We start from the raw sequence: 17,510 nt of genomic DNA on the forward strand, positions 1-17,510 counted from the left end.
AACTGTGCTGTGCTTGAATGGTTAAAATAAGGGAATGTGAATCTGAATGTAAGCTATGAATGACAGTAAAATGTCCGGGCTGAGCCTTTATTTTTAATTTTAATGTTTCACATGTTTGAAAATGATATTATTATCAGTCCCTGGTGTGTCATTAAAAATGCAAGTTTGTGTGAAAACCAATTTCTGCCTTTACCTTTTAGTTAAAAAAATACTTTATTCATATAATTGATTTATTTATTTTATCAACCTGATTTTTTTATTGTTTCCAGTTTTATAACTTTTATATTGTTTTATTATAATTGTGTATATATTATCTTATTAACACTTATAATATTGTCTTTTTATACCTGCTGTCCTACTCTCTGCTCCTAAACCCATTTTTTCTTTTTCTTTTTCTTGCTGGTTGATGTTAAAGTTATTATTATTATTGTTTTTTATTTTTTATTATTATTTATATTATTATTATTATTAAAAATAATAATTCTATTATTATTAATGTTATTATTAATAATAATTATTTTATTTTTATTATTATTATTGTTATAATTGTATTAATTTGCAGCTTTAGCTAACTTAGCATTACTTTTAAGTTCTTATGTTTTCAAAGGTGACTTAAAATAAAGTTTAAATTAATTTTATTTCTTTTCTGGTAGTTTTTATCGTATTTTAAAGTAACATCATCAGACATTTGTTTGACCGATTACTGAAGGATGTTTACCGGTTGTTTTGAAGTCAACTCTGAAAACTCCCACCGGAAGTGTGTGTCACTTCCGCCAGCCTGACGGAGCCGTAGTGACCGAGCGGCAGAAGAAGCCGCGGCTCAGACCGAGCACAAACCTTCAGGGAGGAGCACAGAGAGCCACAGCTCCGTCTTTATCCGCTCACCCCGCTCCGACACTGATGTTTTGATGGGTTAACTCCTGATCAGAGCCATGACCAACTTCCTCTGAGACAATCCGGACTGTGAGACCTGAAATGGATTAACGAGTCTCCCCTGACGCCGTGTTGTGGTTCTTCGCCGGTGGTCGCTTTAGCCGCTCCTTCTGGCCCTCTGCAGCCCGTCTGATGTCCACCTGTTACCGCCTGTTTCTGAGCCGCAGACAGCCTCACCACGGAGCGTCACATTCAACAACAAGTGGGTGTTTGTCCCTGACTCCACCGGAGCTTTTCCTCAGTTGCTGCGGTCAGAGGCAGCTGTGACAGCCCGGACCATCCGTCTGTCTGTCAGTCAGGGGACAGCCTGTCAGTTAGCGGCTTCTTCCAGAAAATACTTTCACAGAGTCTGTTTAACTTTTGGAGCAGGTGCACAAAAGAAAAAAAATATCCTAATATGATTTAAAAAATAGATTTTTTTTTTTTAACATATTTTGTTTGCGGCATGTCCTGACATGTCAGCTCAAAGTTAGACTGAGATTAATTCACTAAAAACTCTGGTTAAACAGATGTTTTGGCTCCAGTGGAGGAGCAGCTGTGGGTCGTGTCTGTGTGACGGAGCAGGACTGTCAGAAAGTTTCTCCAGGAGTCTGATACATCGAGAAAAACACGTCAAAATCTGGAGTTTTCGCCCAGAGAGGATGAAATTATTTCTCCTCTCCGTGTTTTTCATCATTATTTAGTAACAGTCTCTCTGAAATCGTCTGTCTCCGCTTTAAAAAGTGTGTTTCATGTGGTCAAACAGTTTAAATATCGCTGTTAATCTGATGGTTTTCGCTGATTTCCGCTGAATCTGAGATAATGTGGATTATTTCCCGCTTCTCGTGGTGAACGGCGCGTGTTCGGGCTCGCGTGGCCCGTTCTACGCACGCTCTCCTCTCCGTCTCTTCCTCGTGCTCTTCGCGGCACGGATTTGTTTACAAACACGGGTCTCGTGCTCCTGTAGGGGAGCAGCCGACGCCCCCTGGCGGCGGTCGGTGAATATAGGTCGGTGGGTCAAACAGAGGGAGGAGGAATAAAAACAATGGAGCTAAAATTAGATCAGTGGATTTCACGAAATACTGTTTTCTTACTTTTTAACTGTGAAAGTTGATATTAGTGATCAGATTTTTATTTTCTCTGTTGGTTTGTGTCAGTGTTAGTAACTGTTGTTACTGCTAATTTTTTGTGTTAATCCCTCCATGTGGTGAGAAAATCTGAGGTTTACAGCTAAATGATGATAAATGAATCTTTCTTTGTGTTTCTGACCTCATGTTTCTGACCTCGTGTTTCTGACCTCATGTTTCTGACCTCGTGTTTCTGACCTCGTGTTTCTTCCAGGCTGTTAGAGAGATGGCCCGAGCAGAGACCATCGAGAACGTTGGAGAAACTGGAGGAGGAGGAAACTCGTGCCGCATGGAGCTGCCTCGCCCCTTTCAGAGCTGGCCCGGCCTGCTCACCACCACCACCACCAGCGTCAGCTCTGGGGGGAGCGGTGCCTTGCAGCCGCACCACTTGCACCCTCTGCAGGCTCTCTACCTGCCTTACCCCCTGCCTTACCCCCACCCAGAGGGCCAGGGAGAGCCCCAGACCCACCAGCAGTTTCCTGCGTTATCCCCATCACCCACACCTCCTCCTTCACCTTCACCTCCGTGCAATCGGAAGGAGGAGACGGGCTGTGCACCCTGTGCCTTCTCAGGAGAGCAATCAGGTAGGATGATCAAATTAATCCTTTTTCCTTTTTCCTGTTTCCTTTTCTATTCCCGTCCTTAAAAATGAAGACGTGTTAAAAAGTGAGAGTGATGATTTGAAGCTTGAAGTTTGCGTTTGATGAGACTGACAGGGGAAGTGGGCGGAGCTAAGACTGAGATACTGATCAGAGCAAACCAGTGATCCTTCATCCTGCCAGGACGAGTCCGGACAGAGCAGGTCCAGGTCTGCAGGACGGTCCTCATGGATCCTCAGACAGGACTCAGCACCACAGCTTGTTTTTCAGACCTCCACCCATAGATACACACCAGAGTTAGCAGTTAGCAGCGGTTAGCACAGAGGTCTGCAACCTTTACTTTCATAGGAGCCATTTTCCCTCAGCTCACCTGGATTAAAGTCATTCAGGAGCCACAGAATCTACTTTAACTTAAGTATAAAGATTATAAAGTCTATAAAATTCCAAACAAAGTTAAAATCTAGGAAATAATCACCCAATCAAGAAGCTTTTCTAATAAGTGAAATTTTTAATAAATTTGCAAAAATGTCAAGAAATTTTGAAGTTTCATAATTTTGCAAAAATTTGTAAAAATTTTAAAAACTTTTGAAGTAACCAAATTTCGGAAATGTAACTATTTGATAATAATAATGATAATAATAATAATATTTAACAACTTGCAAAGTTTCCCTAAAAACTTTAAATTTCCAAAAATTAGCAAAAAGTAAATAAAGAAAATTCAAAAGTTTGCAAGAATTAAACAACAATCACTCAATGTAAGAATCTTAAAATATTTTGAAATTGTAAAAACTTGCCAACATTTTCAAAAGAAATTTTAATTCTGAAAAAAAATGCAAAAATAAAAAATAATGAAATTTAAACAACCCCCCCCCAAAAAAAAAAATAAAATAAATTAATAAAAAATTTATATATAAATTGCAAAATTTTCTTATTTTTTAAAACAAAAAATGAATTTGATAACTTGTAGATCACATTACGCAGCTCATCAATTAATTGGTTTACTCATGTTTTGCAAAATATCAAGCATGTTAATTAGGCCAGCCTGTCAAGAGTTAAGGAAAATAAAAATTCTTCATTTTAATAATATTTTTTAAAGCTACAAGGAGCCACTGCAAAAGAGTCAAAGAGCCACAGGTTGCAGACCCCTGGGTTAGCAGGAGAGGACGGCTCGTGTGTGTCCTCAGGCTGTGTGTCCACGACAGGGAGGTGGTGTGTGTGGAGGAGGGGTGGAGGAGGATGATGATGAAGAGGTGTGTTACAGCTGTCAAACCGTAAAACTGCTCAGACTGGTTTCTTCCTCAGACAGGAATCCAAGTCTGAGTGTTTGTTTATGAGGACTCAGGAAAGAAGGACGCAAGGATGGATGTTTAGGTCATAGGAGGGATTGATAGGAAGGAAACCCTGTTGCTGATGTTTTTATTTCTTCGTTGCTCTGAAATCGACTGTGACTGATTCAGTCATTACTCCACAGTTTGTTTGATCTGGCGTTGCAGCATCTCTCTGAGCTGAGTCAGAGTCAAAACTTTGGCGCCCTGGAGGAAAAGTTTACGGCGTGAAAAGGGAAACTTGTGTCTGAGCAGGAAACAGGAAGAGCAGGTTTACATGTGGAGCAGAGCGGCCGTGTTGTGACAGAGTTGTAACAATGCAAACAGACAGTCCTCCTCCTCCTCCTCCTCCTCCTCCTCCTGCTCCTCCTCTCAGCTGTAGGTCAGCTGTGCGTCTCGGGCATGTTCAGACATGTCCCGGCGCTCTGTTTGCAGAAGAGGGAGGAAAAAAAAAACCTGCAGTGTTTCCTCCTCGTGCAGCGAGCAGCTCGGGCAGAGAGCCAATCAGCTGCTCAGAAAGTCGAGCTTTGATTGAGCCGTTAATTAAAGCTGCAGACGTCTCGTTGGGTTAATTATAATCCATTCATTCAGTGACGCAGTGAGCTGGGGTAGATCGAGCTTATCAGTCAGTAAATCAATCAGCTGGTTAGCCCCCCCCTCACCTGCTAATTGACCTGTCAGACTGATAATCCTCCTAATCAATTCAGCAATTCATGTAAGTCAATTAGAGGTGTTGTGAGCTAATTAGCTCGTTAGACGTGAGTGTCTGAGCCGTGTTTCACCTGTTCACATCTTCATCAGGATGATCTGCTGCTCTCATTTCCTGTTCATGTCCAAACACGAGCTGATATTCAGCCTTTAATGTTCATGATTTGATGAGTGACTCTGTTGATTTCTCATTGGTCACCTCCAAATCAATCAACCAATCAGTGAACAGCGCTGAGATGTGATTGGTTGGTCGCTGAGTGTGAGTTTGGTGAGGTTATTGATCTGTTCATGAGTCGGTCGTTTGTTCACTCCCTCAGTTATTAGTGTGGTTGTTGTGTTGTTGTGTTGCTCTTCATCTTCATCTTCCTCACTTTGTTTTGGTTTTTAAAGCCTCCACCCTCCACCTGCTCTCTCCTCCACCTCCATCCCTCCTGCTCCTCATGTCACTGGTCAGGGAGCCTCTCCGTCACCTCGTCAGCCCTTCAGCCTATAAGAAAGACAGATTTACCCTCAAGCCCCGCCTCTCTCCTTCCATCCACCCTATGGCAGCTCAGCTGTCTTCCCTGTCAGCCAATCAGGCGCAGACGTCTCCAGGAGTGCTGCTGGAGAGTTACCTTGGCAACAGGCCAGGGTTTGTTTTTCCTCCCGCTCTCTCTTTCCCCCTCTCCATCTCTCCGTCTTTCTCTCGTCTTTCTCCGTCTGGTCACCTGTCAGAGGATCAGTTTTAATCCTCACAGTGAAGCAGATGCTGCCTGTTTCCGTGGCGCTCAGAGAAAGAGGTGGAGGTCACTGATGGAGGCGCGTCAGAGGAAGGTCACTCCATCCAGGGAGCGCTGAGGCGTTCACGGTCGTCCTCTTCAGTTTGGAAAGAGTTACAAACACTTTTCACACACAGGCAGAGAAATAAAAGCTGAGTGGGTTAAAAACACCCAAACCCAGGAACATGAATATCAAACGAAGCTAATGAAGAAGTTTTAATGAAGTTTAATCAGCCTGACACGGTTTCCAGCTCATCAGCCTTCATCAGTCTTTAGTTCATCGATCAGAGCGAGTTCAGGCGTCTTCATCTCTCTGCAGAAACCAAAGGAGAGCTACCTCCATGTGTGTGTGTGTGTGTGTGTGTGTGTTTACAGACCGTCATACCTAAACAAACACACACACACACTCAGTGCACCTCTCCATACCAGACTTATTAAGCAGATTAAGAGATTATTCTCCAAGTTCCATGAGGAGCAAAATAAGTCACTGCACCAGACTCCTGAGCTCAGTGTTTGTGTTTGTGAGAGAAATAAACCTCCATCAGGATCCTCAGACGTGTGTGTGTGTGTGTGTGTGTGTGTGTGTGTGTGTGTGTGTGTGTGTGTGTGTGTGTGTGTGTGTGTGTGTGTGTGTGTGTGTGTGTGTGTGTGTGTGTGTGTGTGAGAGAGAGAAAAACAGGCAGTAAATGAAGAAGCTGAGGTTGTGAATCAGATCAAACTGAGGTCTGACAGGAAACAGGAGATCACTGCACCGAGTCACTCGTATCTGTCTGTGGTTCTGGTTCTGTTCAAATACAGATCTGTTATATTACAGAGGCAGTGAGGAGGGTCAGGTTAAAGTCAAGGTTAAAATAGTTTAAGATATGTCATCATAGTTTAGTATTAATTAGTTTTAGAGCAGGCATTCTGGTTTTTATTTGGGTTTGATTTTTGCAACAAGGCTTAGTTTAAGTTTAGTTTCAGTTTAGTTTTATTGTAGTTTTAATTTAGTTTTATTTTAGTTTTATTTAAGTTTTATTTTAGTATAGTTTTATTTTAGTTTTATTTTAGTTTAGTTTTATTTTAGTTTTATTTTAGTTTAGTTTTATTTTAGTTTTATTTTAGTTTTATTTTATTTTAGTTTTATTTTATTTTTTTTTACTGTTATTTAAGTTTTATTTTAGTATTATTTTACTTTTATTTAAGTTTTATTTTAGTATTATTTTAGTTTTATTTTAGTTCAAATTTAGTTTTAGTTTATTTTTAGTTTTTCATACCTTATTAACCAGGTGCAGGATTCAAAAAGGTCAGAGTAAATATTTTCTCATACTGTTTATTTTCCAGTTCAACATAGAGCTCACTGTTCAGTTAATGCTGATACTGAACTGTTGGCTGCTGCCTTACACACAAGAAAATAATATAAACTTAATTAAAAAAATATAAACATAAATTATATTAAATAAATATAATATGAGCTTTAATAATGAGAAACTTGGACTCTGTAACATTAAAGTCAGACTCAGGTTAAATTAAACTATCACAGATGCTCTGATTCGTTGCTCCTCTACGTTTGGTCTCAGCACAGAGCACAGCCAGTCAGTGCAGGAAACAAGAACGTCCCAGTACGTCGCTGTGATGGTGCTGTTCACCATCATTGTTCAGTTTGAGTTCACTGCAAAGTTTTTTTAAGTTTTAGTTTTCGTTTTAGTTAACTGTTATAACCTTGGTTGAAGTTGACTACAGCGCCACCTTTTGGCCTGGAGTTTCACACACACTGTAGTGAAGACGTGACTCTAAACAAGGTGTGTGTTTGTTTTGGAAATGAATAAAGATCAGATCTTCTATTTAGCTCTACTTTTCTTTGTTCAACAAGCTAACTTTGTCAGTTTGTAGCGTAGCTTAGCAGCTGCTATATTTCTCTCTCCTCACAGCCCGGTGCTCTGAGACGTGTCTGTAACGTGTAACGTTAGTGAATCCTGGTTCTGTCCTACCAGAGCTCATCTACCAACTCCAACCTCACCAAGCAGAGCTAACGTAACCTGGGGTAAGCTAACGGAAACAGATTAGCCTGGGTTTAAGCATTTAGCTCGTGTTTAAACCTTTAGCTAACTGATAATCTCATGTTAACGTGTGGATCAGGATGTAGAAACTCCTCACAGGGACTTTACTGATGTCCTGACGGTGAATGGTGGAGGTTCAGAGATAACTCAGAGCTGTGGTTAGCAGGAGCAGCTATCAGCGAGAAATGTTTGGTCAGCAGTGACCTGGGAATGCCTCATATCACTTCCTCCTTGTTCGCCGTCTTTGAGGAACTCCTGGTTTGTGGCGTGCTGACTCAGCGTGTGAAGGTCTGAACTCTGTGTTTGTGTCGTCGCTCAGAGCTCAGAGCTGACGGTGGGGACACCATGAGGGCTGACCCTTAGACATCAAACACAGATACTTTTAGAAACAGCCAGTTAGCGACCGGCTAACAGAGGAAGGGTTGTCTTAAAAACGCCTCTCTGACGGGGGATATAAAACCCGTTACACAGTCCGTGTTTCTCAGTTTGGATCCTGCAGACTTCAGCCTCAGTAACCTGTGGACTCAGTTTGACCTCTGACCTCGACTCAGCTCAACCCTCGCTGCAGTTTCTGAGCTCTGGACTCAGAAACTGCAGGCTGTGTGTTAGCATGTGTAGCATGAAGCTTCAGAGAGGCTCCTGGTAACGCTCCTCCTCCACAGAGAGGAGGTCAGAGGAGGTCAGAGGAGGTCAGAGGACCAGGAGTCAGAGAGGAACCTGGATGATCTTTTTTCCTCTTGTCTCTGAATCTGCTGTCTCCTGTTCCCGCAGACTTGGACGGCGAGGAGCAGGTGGACGCCTCCTGGCGGCTGGGACCTCTGCCCGACCTGCTGCCCCAGAACGAGCAGCGTTTGATGGACGACAGGGAGCAGCAGGAGGAGGAGGAGGCGCAGGAGCTGATGGTGAGGAGAGTGGCTCACCAGCTGAGGACGATCGGGGACGAGTACAACGCCACGGTCCTACGCAGAGCGGTAAGAGGGGGCGGGGCTAAGATGTTGGTTTAAAGCTGATTGATTGGCTGCTAGTGAAATTATTCTTTAATTTTATAAATGTTTTTGTCAATTTTTGACAGTCTGACCCACTGTGTGTGTGTGTGTGTGTGTGTGTGTGTGTGTGTGTGTGTGAATCAATGCTGTGACTCTTTTCCTCTCCCTGATTCACTTTCCTAACTTCTTCTTCTTCTTCCTCTCGTCACTTTCCTCCCTCAGTGTTTCCCTCTAACCAGGTTTAATGTCTGACTCTATCAGAGCAGAGTGTTTCCTGTGACAGCGCCGACTCTTTAATCTGAAAATCAGAATAATCTGTAAACACACACAGACGACCTGATTTATTCACACTGCTCCTTATTTCCTCTGTCCTCGTCTCCTCATGTCTCTGTCTGGCCCCTCCCTCCATCACCACATCGCTGCATCGCGTGAGGAGCTGGCAGCAGCTCCCTGCCCCCCCACTGCACACACACACACACACACACACACACACACACACACACACACACACACACACACACACACACACACACACACACACACACGCCTCCCCTTTGCTCTCTCCTCCCTCCCACCTTATGCACACAAACAAAGATGACGTCACCCACTCTCAGCTCTGACTCAGACATGGATTGTACTCTCACACACACACACACACACACACACACACACACACACACACACACACACACACACACACTCTCTCTATGAGGGTGTAACAGTCTGTTTTCAGACGTGTGTAGCAGGTTTCAGAGGTTGCTGCCCTCACTGAACTGAACTGTCTCCTTCCCTGTCTGCCTGTCAGCTGTGTGTGTGTGTGTGTGTGTGTGTGTGTGTGTGTGTGTGTGTGTGTGTGTGTGTGAGGGAAACACAGACAGACTTTATTCTGGAGGGGAAATGTGTGTGTTGTTGTTTACAGCTCAGCGGGGCAGAAATCAGTCAGAGTCTTTCTGAACAAACAGTGAATGAAACGAGGCTCAGGCGGCTCACACACACACACACACACACACACACACACACACACACACACACACACACACACACACACACACACACACACACACACACACACACACTTGTTTACCCTGTCGTGCAGTCTGAGCCTGTCCTGTCTGTGGCGCTGCGTGGTGTCAGCGTCTGATAAACTGAGGTCACATGACCCAGACCCTGATCATCAAAGACCTGTTGGATAAAAACCAGCGCCGTGTTCCTCATGGCGCTGACAGCACCAGCTCTGACTGGGCTCCTGGTCATGTGATCAAGTCTGTTTGTGGGTCAGTCTGTCAATAAATGCACATTTTAATCATGTGGGCTCTCCTCGAAAAGGTCAGAAACAGAATAATTAACATGTTTAATCAGGCTCTACTCGTGACCTCCCCCTCTGCTCTGGCATTTAGAAACCTCAGGTTTTGCATTTCGGCTTTTTCAGAGTTCAAGTTCTCTGAGACAAAGTGACTCTGTTAAAGAAAGGGAACGCACCCCGAGAGGACGGACTCACTGATCTGAATCAGCCGAGAGGGCACTGTCATCCCAGACCTCAAGGGCTTAAACACATGCAGACAGAAAAAAAGGAAAATTGCGGAAAAAAAAAAAAAAAATCAATGAAATTGGAATGTGAAAAATATGCAAAATTTCAAAAAAAAATTGAAAACTGAAAAACTGAAAAAAATAATAATAAACAAGAATATTTGTAAAATGAAAAATTTAATAAATAAAAAAAACAATACTATTTAAATTATAAAAAATCAATCAATCAAAAGACAATATTATATTAAATGAAAAAATGAATACAAAACAATAAAATTAAAATTATAAAAAAATAATAATAATAAATCAAAAAATCCTATTTAAATTATAAAAAAATTATGAATAAAAAACAATAATATTAAAATTATAAAAAAAATAATAAATAAATAAATAATCATGTTTAAATTAAAAAAAAAATAATAAATAGAAAAATATTATTATTTGAATAATAATAAATCTAATAGATTAAAAAAAAATCTGAAATTTTTTGAAGTCGTACGAAGCGAATGACAGAAAATGTTTCATCCGTTTTATTTCTGATGTTTGAACCTGAGCATCTAAAGGAATTCACTCTCTTTGGAGCAGACCTCCAGTGGTCATTTGAGGAACTGCAGTTTAAGCCTTTGTCAGTCTTCCTCTAACGCCTCTCCCCCCTCTCTTCCTCTTCCAGCACGGCGTCCTCCACTGGCAGGACTGGGGAGACACCTTCAGAGGACTCCTGACCTTCATCACACAGTCCCTCAGCACTCTGTACAGACTCACGTAGACCAGCCGTCAGCGGCGCTCCCTTCAGGACCCGTCAGACTCAGAGGATTCTCATGTCCTGGACTCAGACGTTTACTTGAAGACAGAATCTGGAGGAGGAGACCAGCAGCTCGGGGTCTGGGGGGTCACCTGTCTGCTGGATCAGGGTGCTACCTGTGGAAACTGGACTCTGTGTCGCTCAGTCTGCTGGATCGGACTGAGCCCGACTGACTCTCTGTATATTCTGTAAAATCTGTCTCTGTTTTCTTTGATGTGTCGGGGGCGTGGCTTTACTGTGTGTGTGTGTGTGTGTGTGTGTGTGTGTGTGTGTGTGTGTGTTTCCTCTCATTTTTCTGTCTTCTTCATGTTTTTCTTCTTTCCTCTTTGGAGCAAACTTCCTGTCCTGCCAGCGTCTGATTGGCTGATTTGGACGCCGGTGACAGTCGTGGTTTGGCTCTGGTCTGATGTGTGTGTGTGTGTGTGTGTGTGTGTGTGTGTGTGTGTGTGTGTGTCTTTCTTTGCTCCCTGCGCCCCCCACACACACATGGTCACACTGTGAAGCTGGACGCTGGTTTTTGAGCGTGTCAGGGAAAAGTCGGGTTTTATCCACTGAGGAGCGAAGCACAGAATCGACCTCTCCCAGAAAGCTTCATCTCATCGCAGCGCGTGCCTTTCTGCTCCGAGACCGGGACAATCAGCTGCACACACACCTTCAGAGATAGATACACACACACACACACACACACACACACACACACACACACACACACACACACACACACACACACACACACACACACACACGCTCCTTAAGTGCTTTGTTAGCATCCTGTGGGAAGGATCCTCTCGTCGGTCGTGTTGGGAGCCGGCGCGGCGTTCAGTGTTTATACTTTGGTTTGTTGTAAATATGATTTCTGACGACGTGGTTTGACGGAGGAATGGAGACGACCCGTCACAGGTCACAGCGTGATGTCACAGCGTGATGTCACAGCGTGATGTCACAGCGTGATGTCACAGTGCTGGTTTGTGATGTCACAGCGCTGGTTTGTGATGTCACAGTGCTGGTTTGTGATGTCACAGCGCTGGTTTGTGATGTCACAGCGCTGGTTGGGGCGCTCTCTGTGTGTTTCTGAGCCTGATTTGAATCCAGTGGATTTGAGATGATTTGAGTTGAAGAGAATAATCTGGATCTCTGTGATTGTTCAGAGAATCTGAGGATGTTTGTGAAACGAGCCCTTTGGTTGTCAGATCTTTTTAACCTGGTTCTTGAGAAAATGTTTTAATTGCTCATTAAGAGTCTAATTTATTTGGATGGTAGCTTCTCTGTAGCTTCTCTTTGCTTTGTCTAATTTATTGTTTCCGTACATTCCTGACCCAGCCATGGATGGAGCTGATTTTAGGTTTAAATGTTAAAAAACTGAGATTGAATAAAAAGAGGTTTCTCCTCAGAGCTGGTACATCACCGTTCAGATCTTCACCTCCTCACAGGTTTGGTTCACGATCGATGAAAGACGTTTCCTGATCTCTGAATATGTTAAATAAAACAATTCATAGTTCTGTTTTTAAAGATAGCGCCACCTACTGTTCAAAGCCTGTAATGACAGTGAGTACGAGCATCTCATCGGCCTGCTTCATTTCAGCCTCCATCATTTCAAAGCAGCTCTTAGCTGAAGATTCAGTCAGTGAATGAAAATAATCTGACATTAAGACGTTTTTCCTGCGGTCAAACTGTTAAACTCAGTGACTGAAAGTGATGTATCAACTGTGACCCTGAGAATCAGAAACTCTCCCTCAAAAGCACAAAACAGATATAAAAAATTAAGCGTCACAAACTCCCAGCCACTCTCAGAGATTTTGTTCAGCCTGACAGACACAGACACAGACACAGAAACAGAAACAGAAACAGAAACGGTACCAATCATTTCCAAAGAAGAAGAAGAAAAATCTTAATTTCAGGCTGAACTTGGCTCTGATTGGACGATCACACGTAGACAGTCTGAGAAACCTGTGACGTCTGACTCACCTGTAAGTACTTAAATTATTCAACCTGTAGGTGATCACTGAGCATGTGCAGACGCTCACTTCCTGTTCAGGGCTCTGTGTCATCACATGCAGCGTGTTTTTGCTGTTTTCAACTTTTTCTATTGTAAACTTTTACATGAATTTTGTACGGTTTGTTTTTATACAATAAAGATGAGGAGAATTAACTCACTGATCGCCTGTTTTCTGTCTGACTTTCAGTTAAAATGTTTTTTTACCTCTGACAACATGTCTCCTTGGCATTAAAAGGATTATTGTCCGTTGTTAAGATATCAAAAACAGATGCAGGATCATCCTTGAAAAATGAAAAAAAAAAAAAAGTTCATATTCATTTTTGAACGACACAAGTGATGATGATCCTCTCCTGGTCCATGTTGGGCTGTAAAACCTCAGACCTGTTGGCTCCTGGTCTGGCTCCTGGTCTGGCTCCTGGTCTGGCTCTGCTCGTTTTGTCCATTTGTTGTTGTAGTCAAAATAAAAAACATCTGGTTTGGAAATGGTTTGTTTGAATCTTAAAGTACTGGCTGTTGTAGGGTTTAAGTTTTGGTTTCCCTGAACAACTTCCTGTTCCACAAAATCTGCTTTGTGTGAATTCACACGTCACTGTGTTCAAGTCTTCAGTTTTATCTTTGGCTCATGTTTTAGCCTTTAGCTTGTGTTTTAACTTGTGTTTTAGCCTTTAGTTGTAGCTCATGTTTTAGCCTTTAGCTCATGTTTTAGCCTTTAGCTCATGTTTTAACTTGTGTTTTAGCCTTTAGTTGTAGCTCATGTTTTAGCCTTTAGCTCATGTCATAGCCTTAAGCTCATGTTTTAGCCTTAAGCTCATGTTTTAGCCTTTAGCTCATGTTTTAGCCTTTAGCTTGTGTTTTAGCCTTTAGCTTGTGTTTTAAGTCATGTTTTAGCCTTTAGCTTGTGTTTAAAGTCATGATTTAGCCTTTAGATGTAGCTCATGTTTTAGCCGTTAGCTCATGTTTTAACTTGTGTTTTAGCCTTTAGTTGTAGCTCATGTTTTAGCCTTTAGCTCATGTCATAGCCTTTAGCTCATGTTTTAGCCTTTAGCTTGTGTTTTAGCCTTTAGCTTGTGTTTAAAGTCATGATTTAGCCTTTAGCTTGTGTTTTAGCCTTTAGCTTGTGTTTAAAGTCATGATTTAGCCTTTAGCTTGTGTTTAGCTCATTCTCTGTCTCCCTCCTGTTTAGTTTCCTTCACTTCTGTGCTTTCCCTGTCTCCAGCTCCACCATCAGGACAAACTGAACCACGTTAGTGTTTAGTCTGTGCCGTAGTTGATCAGTGATCATTGATCATTGATCCTGGGATTCATCATTTAAAGTCATTAATCTGGGGCTGATAATCTCAGGTTAAATCATGGATTTTGAAGGAGCAAATATTGCAAAGTGAGACCGTTTAAAGATCTCTGATAAAGTCCAGGACCTTTGATATGATCCTCACGGACCTGAGGAGTCCAGGAAACCTCCTGGTTTGTGGGTAAACCTGATCCAGGTCTGAAGGAGGACGAAGCCGTTGCTGATTTAGTGATTTAGAGTTCAGAGTTAGAGGATCAGAGGAGGAGGAGGAGGAGGAGGAGGAGGAGGAGCACTCCAGGTGAAGGAGAGTCTGGTTTGATAACACCCCCATCCAAGGATGAGTCATCAGGGTCTGTTTACAGCCCACAGGGGGACAGGGACAGACCAGGACAGACCAGAACAGACCAGGACAGACCAGAACAGACCAGGACAGACCAGGACAGACCAGAACAGACCAGAACAGACCAGGACAGACCAGGACAGACCAGAACAGACCAGAACAGACCAGAACAGACCAGGACAGACCAGGACAGACCAGAACAGACCAGAACAGACCAGAACAGACCAGAACAGACCAGGACAGACCAGGACAGACCAGAACAGCTGTTTGTTTTGGAGCAGATGTTTACACATGTTGGAGCCTGTTGTTTATCTAACTGTGTGTGTGTGTGTGTGTGTGTGTGTGTGTGTGTGTGTGTGTGTGTGTGTGTGTGTGTTAGGGGTGTTAAACCAGCAGCTCTGGACATGCGTGACAGGCTGGACACACACACACACACACACACACACACACACACACACACACAGACAGACACACACACACAGACAGACACACACACACACACACACACACACACACACACACACACACACACACACAATAACACACAACCCTGACACACACTAATACACTTACACACATGCTCTAGGCGTGTTTACAGTGACGGTGGACGGTCTGGTTCACGGTCTGGATGGGGACAGTCCAGGACGTGTTATGGCGTGTGAGGACGACCTGAAGTGACCCTGGTGATGACCTGGAGTGACCCTGGTGATGACCTGGAGTGACTCTGGTGATGACCTGGAGTGACCCTGGTGATGACCTGGAGTGACCCTGGTGACGACCTGAAGTGACCCTGGTGTTGACCCTGACACGGCTCAGAGGACCTGACCCAGATCAGGTCGTGTCTCGGGCTGAACACAGAACGTCCCCAGAACCCGTCCCCTCAGCTTCCCCAGCACACATAATTCATTAATCTGATGTAGTTAGTGAATAATCTGAATAATCTGAAGAATGTCCTGTTAGCATGCTATCTTCACAGGATTAGTCTTCATCTCCAGGACACTGTGTGTGTGTGTCAGCCATACCAGGATCTGGAGAGTCCACCCCAGGTCAAAGCCTCATGTAACATCCAGGACTAAAGGTCTGAGGTCAGGACCAGAGGTCAGGGTCAGGGTGAGGACCAGGTCTTGTTGCTTTCAGAGAGCTGTTCCAGCTCCAGCTGATCCACCTTCACAGGTAAACGTGTGACGTCAGCGCCATCGTTCACTCTGATTCTGGGAAAACAGAAAAGTTTAGTAAAGACAAAGTTTCAGCTCCAGCTGTCTGCAGATTTGTGAGTTCTCTGACCAACTGAAACTTTATATTTAAACCAACTAATATCTCATTATTCATGGGGAATGAAACTTTAAATTTTGAGATTTACAGAAGCAAGAATCCCAAAATGCAAAAGTCGACTTTTTATTTCTCCTTCTGGAAATGTTCCTTCCAGCGGCTCCTGGTCAGTCCAGGAAGGGAAGCTCATTTTTTCCGCCCTACATCATAAATTAGTTTATCTATTTAAACGTAGTTTCTTCCCTCTGTGTCAGCTTGTTATCAGCTGGAGCTGCTAGGTGAGACTACGACAGGCTGTAAGTGTGAGTGACAGGTGGAGAAGCTCCTCAGCTGGAGCTGGAGCTGCTTATTGGTGAAAAGAGAGAGAATCTTTAAACACAACGCTCGTCGTTTTTAAGAAAGGTAAACTCTCTGGGGATCGATAAAACCTCTGGATCAGTCCAGAACAACTGACTGTTAAACTGAGAAGATGCTCTGGTGGAGGGTTATACTTCAAGATCTCTGACTGGCTCATTTCACTGTCAATCACAAAGGGATTCGGTCTCAGACAGATCATCCAATCATCATGCAGAAGCCCAGCGTCCAGGCCAGCCCACTGCCTCATAGACCCCCAGAGACGCTGAGCGTCCGATGGGCGGGACAAAGCCCAGCGTTTATCCAATGACCGTCCAGTTTCCACAGTGGAACAACCCACTCTACGCTTCCCCGCTGAAGTCAGAAGACGCTCAGCGTCCGACTGTGTTAAAGCGCTGAGACGCTGCGGGGATGAATGAGAAGGAGGTGGAGCCAGTTACCTGTGATAGGAGCTGATTCTGAACAAAAGATGAAGGAATTCTAGCTCAGATTTTATCAATGAAATGTTCACACAGCAGAACATATCATCACTTTTTTAAGGGACATTTTAGGGGAAGCTGAGCTGATTATCAGTTATCAACAACTTATTATTATTATTATTATTATTATTATTATTATTATTATTCATCCTCAGAGCAGCAGCTATCAGCTGATCACAGCCTCACAGGTAAAGGACAGAGAGGTTCTCCTGCTTCATGAAAACGACTGAGATCCAAGTCCTGCTTACTCTTATATAATGACACACACACACACACACACACACACACACACACACACACACACACACACACACACACACACACACACACACAGATCTGGTCTGTTACTGAGTCAACAGGCAGCATTGGGACCAGATATCCTTAGTTAAACTCCTCAGCAGGATCAGCCAATCACAGAGCTCCTGGAGATAAATCAGGCATGTGATTGGCTGACGCTGCAGACACTTGGTCGGTGCCGCTGAGAGGAGGGGAAACAGAGAGTGACCACACAGCGGGGGGCAGGCTGAGGTTTAACCCCATCAGTCAGCTTTAAGAGTGTGTGTGTGTGTGTGTGTGTGTGTGTGTGTGTGTGTGTGTGTGTGTGTGTGTGTGTAGATAAGGTTTAAGTTTAATTAAAGACGCAGGACGAGCTCAGAGGACGTTCTGTAATTAATCTCTTTGTTAATCCCTGAAAAAAGAGCAGCAGCTCCTCTCATTCATCTTATAACACACACACACACACACACACACACACACACACACACACACACACACACACACACACACACACACACACACACACACACACACACACACACACACACACACACACACACACACACACACACACTCACACACACACACAGTGTAGGTAGCTGGCTGTGGTGTCTGCAGTGATGGTGTTTTTCCCGTCCTCTCTTTCTGTCTCTGAACTCAGGATGAACCTGGTGTGTGAACAGACTCGTCTACATCTGAACTGAAGAAACACACACACACACACA

General features: G+C 43.4%; 1 protein-coding gene across 1 annotated transcript; it reads left to right on the plus strand.

The window, feature by feature from the left end:
- The first annotated feature begins 788 nt into the window (after positions 1–788).
- LOC141786575 (uncharacterized) lies at positions 789–12,920 on the plus strand. The gene is made up of 4 exons (XM_074665182.1): positions 789–1,135; positions 2,254–2,623; positions 8,240–8,439; positions 10,652–12,920. The coding sequence occupies exons 2-4, from the start codon at positions 2,266–2,268 to the stop codon at positions 10,745–10,747; spliced, it is 654 nt and encodes a 217-aa protein (XP_074521283.1). The 5' UTR covers positions 789–1,135; positions 2,254–2,265; the 3' UTR covers positions 10,748–12,920.
- The last annotated feature ends 4,590 nt before the right edge of the window (positions 12,921–17,510 follow it).

Source organism: Halichoeres trimaculatus, unplaced genomic scaffold, assembly GCF_033239565.1.
Source record: "Halichoeres trimaculatus isolate MK-OKI-2021-1 unplaced genomic scaffold, fHalTri1.1 fHalTri1_scaffold_227, whole genome shotgun sequence".
In the NCBI taxonomy this organism is placed as follows: domain Eukaryota; kingdom Metazoa; phylum Chordata; class Actinopteri; order Labriformes; family Labridae; genus Halichoeres; species Halichoeres trimaculatus.

What these genes read in the sequence shown, in the direction of transcription:
- LOC141786575 (XM_074665182.1), top strand. Translation starts at nt 2,266, where the DNA reads ATGGCCCGAGCAGAGACCATCGAGAACGTTGGAGAAACTGGAGGAGGA. An exon ending in CTTCTCAGGAGAGCAATCAG is followed by an intron (nt 2,624 to 8,239) that starts GTAGGATGATCA and finishes CTGTTCCCGCAG; the next exon opens with ACTTGGACGGCGAGGAGCAG. An exon ending in CCACGGTCCTACGCAGAGCG is followed by an intron (nt 8,440 to 10,651) that starts GTAAGAGGGGGC and finishes TTCCTCTTCCAG; the next exon opens with CACGGCGTCCTCCACTGGCA.